The sequence below is a fragment of the Cynara cardunculus genome (genome assembly GCF_001531365.2).
Source record: "Cynara cardunculus var. scolymus isolate 2C chromosome LG 12, CcrdV1, whole genome shotgun sequence".
NCBI classification, from domain to species: Eukaryota; Viridiplantae; Streptophyta; class Magnoliopsida; order Asterales; family Asteraceae; genus Cynara; species Cynara cardunculus.
Genome location: NC_037539.1, coordinates 25,689,442 through 25,694,717, shown reverse-complemented (window position 1 = coordinate 25,694,717; position 5,276 = coordinate 25,689,442). Strand labels below are relative to the sequence as shown.

General features: G+C 29.7%; 1 protein-coding gene across 1 annotated transcript in view; it reads left to right on the top strand.

Moving 5' to 3' along the window:
* Positions 1-4,453: 4,453 nt before the first annotated feature.
* LOC112522634 (aspartic proteinase Asp1) overlaps positions 4,454-5,276 on the top strand; it is a 5,814-nt gene continuing 4,991 nt past the window's right edge. Inside the window, exon 1 of the mRNA XM_025131889.1 lies at positions 4,454-4,687. Coding sequence (XP_024987657.1) covers positions 4,518-4,687 — 170 coding nt within the window. The 5' untranslated portion in view covers positions 4,454-4,517. The remainder of the gene's footprint in view (positions 4,688-5,276) is intronic.

Here is a 5,276-nt window from a genome sequence, read left to right as displayed (position 1 = left end):
ATATGTATTTATTTGAACAACATAAAATAAGAAAATTTACTTTTTTACAAACAAAATATATCTTGAAAATAATGTTTCATATTTATTTAATAAATATTTTACTCTAAGAATATCTAATTTGAATGCAACTTAATAAGAAAAAGTAAAAAAAAAAAAATGTTTTTTAGATCATAACAATGAAAAATGAAAATCACTAACAATAATTTGAAATAGGTTTTTATTTTAATTTTAGTCAAGTCATCAAGATGATGTGGCATCCACATCACCTCATCAAAGCTACACAAGTAAAAAAGTCAAAGGGTTAACCGGTTTAAAAGGTAACAGGTTACCCGTTGTTATTATGAGTATATTTTTTAAAGTACAATTTCTTAATAAAAAATAATTTGAAAGTACATTGCTATAATAAAGAAAAACAAAAATAGAATGCTATAATAAGAATTTTTATGAAAGTAGGTTGCTATTTCATGCATTTAACCTTAATTTTTTTTTATCATTAACATTTTATTTTATTTTATTAAATTATACTTATTAAAATATGAATTGTAAAAGCAGTAGAATATGAAATATGTGTTCATTTCGTTTCTTGAAACAATTTTATTTCTTGATTTAATGAAACAATTTCATTAACGGTTATTGAATTAGTATTAAAACAAAAAATAATGAAACAATTTCATTTCTTGATTTAGTGCGTTTGGTATGCAGACTACATGGGATGGGACGTGACAAAAAAAAATAGTCTCATGTTTGGCATGTCATGGACAAAAATTACATGAGACAAAATGAGACTATTTTTAAATTCGATGGGACAAAACTTGATGATTTTTGTTCCACCAAAAAATGTGGAATAACATGGGACTAAATACAAATTTACTATCTTACCCTTGGAAATCCAATAGAAAACCTAATAACTAAAGCCTCCTTCATCATCATCTCTTCTCTTTTCCACCGTTCCACGAGAGCTCCTTCCACATCGCCTCCTTCCATCGCCTCCTTCCACCGGCTTCTTCCACATCGGTATGATTTCTCTTTGCTGCATCGATTTCTTTTTTGCGATTCTTTGTTGCGTTGATTTTTTTGCTGCGTACGATTCCACATCGTTCTTCTCTTGGATTCTTGACTATAAACCCTTTGACTGTAAACCCTAACAAAATCCCCTAGGTTATGGTAAAGTAGTGCTTGCTCTTGACATCCATTTTATGAGATTTGTACTGTTTAGTCGAGATACTTTCTTAGCTGTGATTTTTCTCTGTCTCAAAGAGCCTGTAGTATGCTGCTTTGTGGATTTTTTATGTGTTTCAGTACCTTCACATACATAGTTACATACATTTTGTCTATGCTAAATTCCTAATCTTGTGCTTGTGGGTTTACTTTCAGGTTACTGGCAACTAGCTTAGTGTAGTTTGGTATATTGGACAAAGGTTACAAGTGAATTTGTGGTATGACAAATGTTGTTTACATGTGGTTTTGGAATGTTAAAAAAAAATGTGGGTTGAATAACATGTCAAAATGGGTAATATTTAATGTATTAAACTTAATTATAAAAACTTGTCATTTTTTTGGATTTATATTTAATGTATTAAACTTGATTATAAAAACTATTTAATTAAAATATATTTTGGTTGATTTGTTGTCATTTTACAATCATTATATGATATAAAATAACATTGAACAAAATTTAAGAGTAATATGATCATTTTAACAGTTTTGTCCTGTCCTGTCCTAGTCGTACCAAACATGGGACATACAATTAGTCTTGTCCCGTCCTGTCCTGTTTTGACCCGTCTTGTCCCGTCCCGTCCCGTGCTGTCCAGTCTGCGTACCAAACACTAAATGAAACAAAAAAAATTCTTTAGTATTCAAAATGTTTTATTATTTTTTGTTGATTATAGTATGTTTTATGTTTCTTAATTTATTAGGATATACTTAATTCATTGTAGGTAACAAGAAATGAAACTGTTTCACCCTTTATAGAACGAACTCACGTGACTTCTTGTCACCTACAATGAAAGATGGATCAATTGTCATGTAGTGTTCAACAATAATTGCAAATTGTTTCATTAACGGTTATTGAATTAGTATTGGACTATTAATAAATTCTAATCAAAATAATTTTAAAACAAGTGAAATCGTAATAAACGATGAAACATATAAAGAATGAAACATTTTTAAAAATTTAATGAAACATTTTGAAAACTGAATATTTTCTTATTTAATGAACGTTTTCATGCATAAAACGTTTCGAAATATTAATAAATTGAATGATCACTATTGAACATGACATTCGTTTCATTACTCAAAGTACATATATTTTTTCAATGAAACGAACACAAATTTCATATTTTACTGCTTTTACAATTCATATTTTAATAAGTATAATTTAATAAAATAATAAAAAATATTAATGGTAAAAGATTTATATTAAGAAAAAAGATTTACCTCGTTTTCATTAATATATTTTTATAATTAATAATAGTTAGTAGGATATACCTAATTCATTATCGGGGATTTAATAAATTTGCCTTTTTTAATTAAAAATAAACTTTTGTTTTCTTTTTCTTTTTTTATTTCCTAATATAAACTTATTTAATATTGACCATTTATGAAGAAAATTGATGGATGAGTTTGGTTTGTAAGATTTTCACAACTAAAGGTGGTTTGTAATTGATCACTCTTCTATGTATATATATATACATATACATACATATATATAGATATATAGACTTGAAATCATGTGAGACTCGTAAGACCAATTCTCAACCCTTAAATTAGATCTACAATCTGAATATTCATAATCACAAAATTGTTACGAGACTTCTCAATAATCACAAAATTGACACCGTGTAACTTTAGACCATTAGATCATTAGCTTATAAAATTGATCAATGAATATAAATTGGTCTTACAGGTCTCACGAAAAACCATTGGTCTCACATGAACTCAACATTATATATATATATATATATATATATATATATATGTATGACTTATCTGAAAACAAAATATTGGAAAAGGAATCAATATAAAACCCATCTGCAAAGAAAAGAATTCAAATGCATGAAGCAATGCCAATTTTATGCCTTTATTCACAAGAAATTCCCAGAACCCAAATTACATATTAAAAAAAGTCATATACTTGGAAATTATTTTTTATGGACTAAAATATGATATCATATCAATAAAGTGATACTAAAATCATTTTTTATCAAATATTTATTAGTGTATTTTATATTTCATTAATCTAATAAATACTAATTTCAGTCATGTACTTATGCTTTCACCTCCTATAAAATTAATTCATGTCTATTTAATCTTAAACAAAACAAATATATAAATGATTGACTTGAGTTGAGATCACTAAAACACTATCTAATATAAATGATTTTTGAGTAAATTACAAAATTAGTCCTTGTTGTTTGAGAAATCTCGGATTTTCTTCCGTCACTTCCATAATTACTCTAATAACCTATGGTTTACATTTCATTACAGTTTTTGTCCCTGACCCTAACGTCCGTTAGTGTTAACCGATGAGTGCCTCATGTGGGCATTTTCTTATCACACATTTTGCCTTTTAACTCGACACTAGATAACACAACATAAATACATAAGACGTGTTGCCACTTCTTCATTTAGTCATTGTGTTGAACTCATCAAATAACCCAACCCAAGCCAAATATTGGTGCTATCAACGGAGGAGTACACACTTTAGAGTTCTTTAGCTTTGAGCAACACAACTTTGTAAGTCACAACTTGGCTCGCTTCTTGAAACCTACTTCTCGATTCCAGAGATTTCTATTAGTTGTCTCTCCAAATATGTGTTTAAATCCCATGAGAACCAAATGAAAGACCAAGTTAAAAAAAAACCCCGAACATTCACAACAAAAACATTGTCAGCGTTTTGCTGTAAAATTTCAAGTGTAAAAAAATGATCTCATTAAAACAAATTAATATCACGTGATCCCAAGTCTTTGTATGATTGACTAGCTTCGGGGGCCATTGGGTTATAAGGCTCGTGGTGGGTGGAATGGTGAGTTTTAGGAAAAAAAAATTCAATGCCAATTGTGTGTAGATATGCATTCGTTATATGCCTGAATATTTTTAAAAACTACATAAAAAAAGACTAAAAAAAACCTAAATACCCTCACATGACTTGCACATGAGACGTGCTTAACGAAAGCCATTAACGGTTCATAAGGGTCAAGAGCAAAACCCATAATGTAATGCAAACCATAAAGTTGATGACTATCATTAAAGTTGAAGGACGAAGACTAAAGTTTCTCCAAACCACAGGGATTGTCTTTGTAATTTAGTCAAGCTTTTTTCTAAATAAATGAAAAAAAGGAAAAATACAAAAAATATCTTTCATCCATTTTACCGCGTGATCAAACAAAGCATCTCTTCCATCCTTCCCCTATATATACTCTCTCCAAACATAAAAAAAAAGGTGTTAGATAAAGAAAACAATTATTCAATTACTATTTTACCCCTCTCTCTTTCCTCTGTCAAACCTTAAACAGGCGATGAAGCCAGGAATAGTCGTGGTATTAGCTTTGATGGTCTTGGTGCTATGCGTGCCACCGTCGTCGGCTTCCGATTATCGCCGGCAAAAATGGTGGAAATGGCCGTCTTCGGGAAAATCAATCTGTTCGTCCGTCGTACTTCCACTATACGGCAATGTTTATCCTCAAGGGTAACTTATTGATTCCTTTGACTGAGTTCATTTGTCGATTTCAATATGACTGTTGTTTTCATCGGAGAATTTGTAGGATCGAAGGAAATAGCTACAATGATACTCTTTTTCGATTCGATTTCTTTTTGTAAATGAACAAATGAAATGAGATTGTGGATGAAACGTATCGATTGATCAATCTAAGTTGACTTGGATAAACCTGTTGGGTTCCAATTTCGATCAATACATTTTGACTTCATAAATCTTACCAACAATGAGATGTATCTGTGTATATCTTACTAAGTAGGGTTTTCGTACAATATATCTCGATTTTAGGGGGTGTTTGGGATTGCTTATTAAAACAACTTATGCTTTTTTGTAAAAGTGCTTATTAACTTATGTGGTATCAAACTGGAGTTTTGTAAAAAGTGTTTGGATTAGCTTATAGCGGTACCAAAAAGCAATAAGTTGATAAATTGTTTTGTAGTGTTTGGTAAATTTTGCTTATACATGTAAAATGACCAAAAAGGACGTTATCATGTTTCATTTCCAAAGTGTCAAAACACACACAACAGTAACCAAAAACCCTAAATCGAGTTCCATCGTGAAT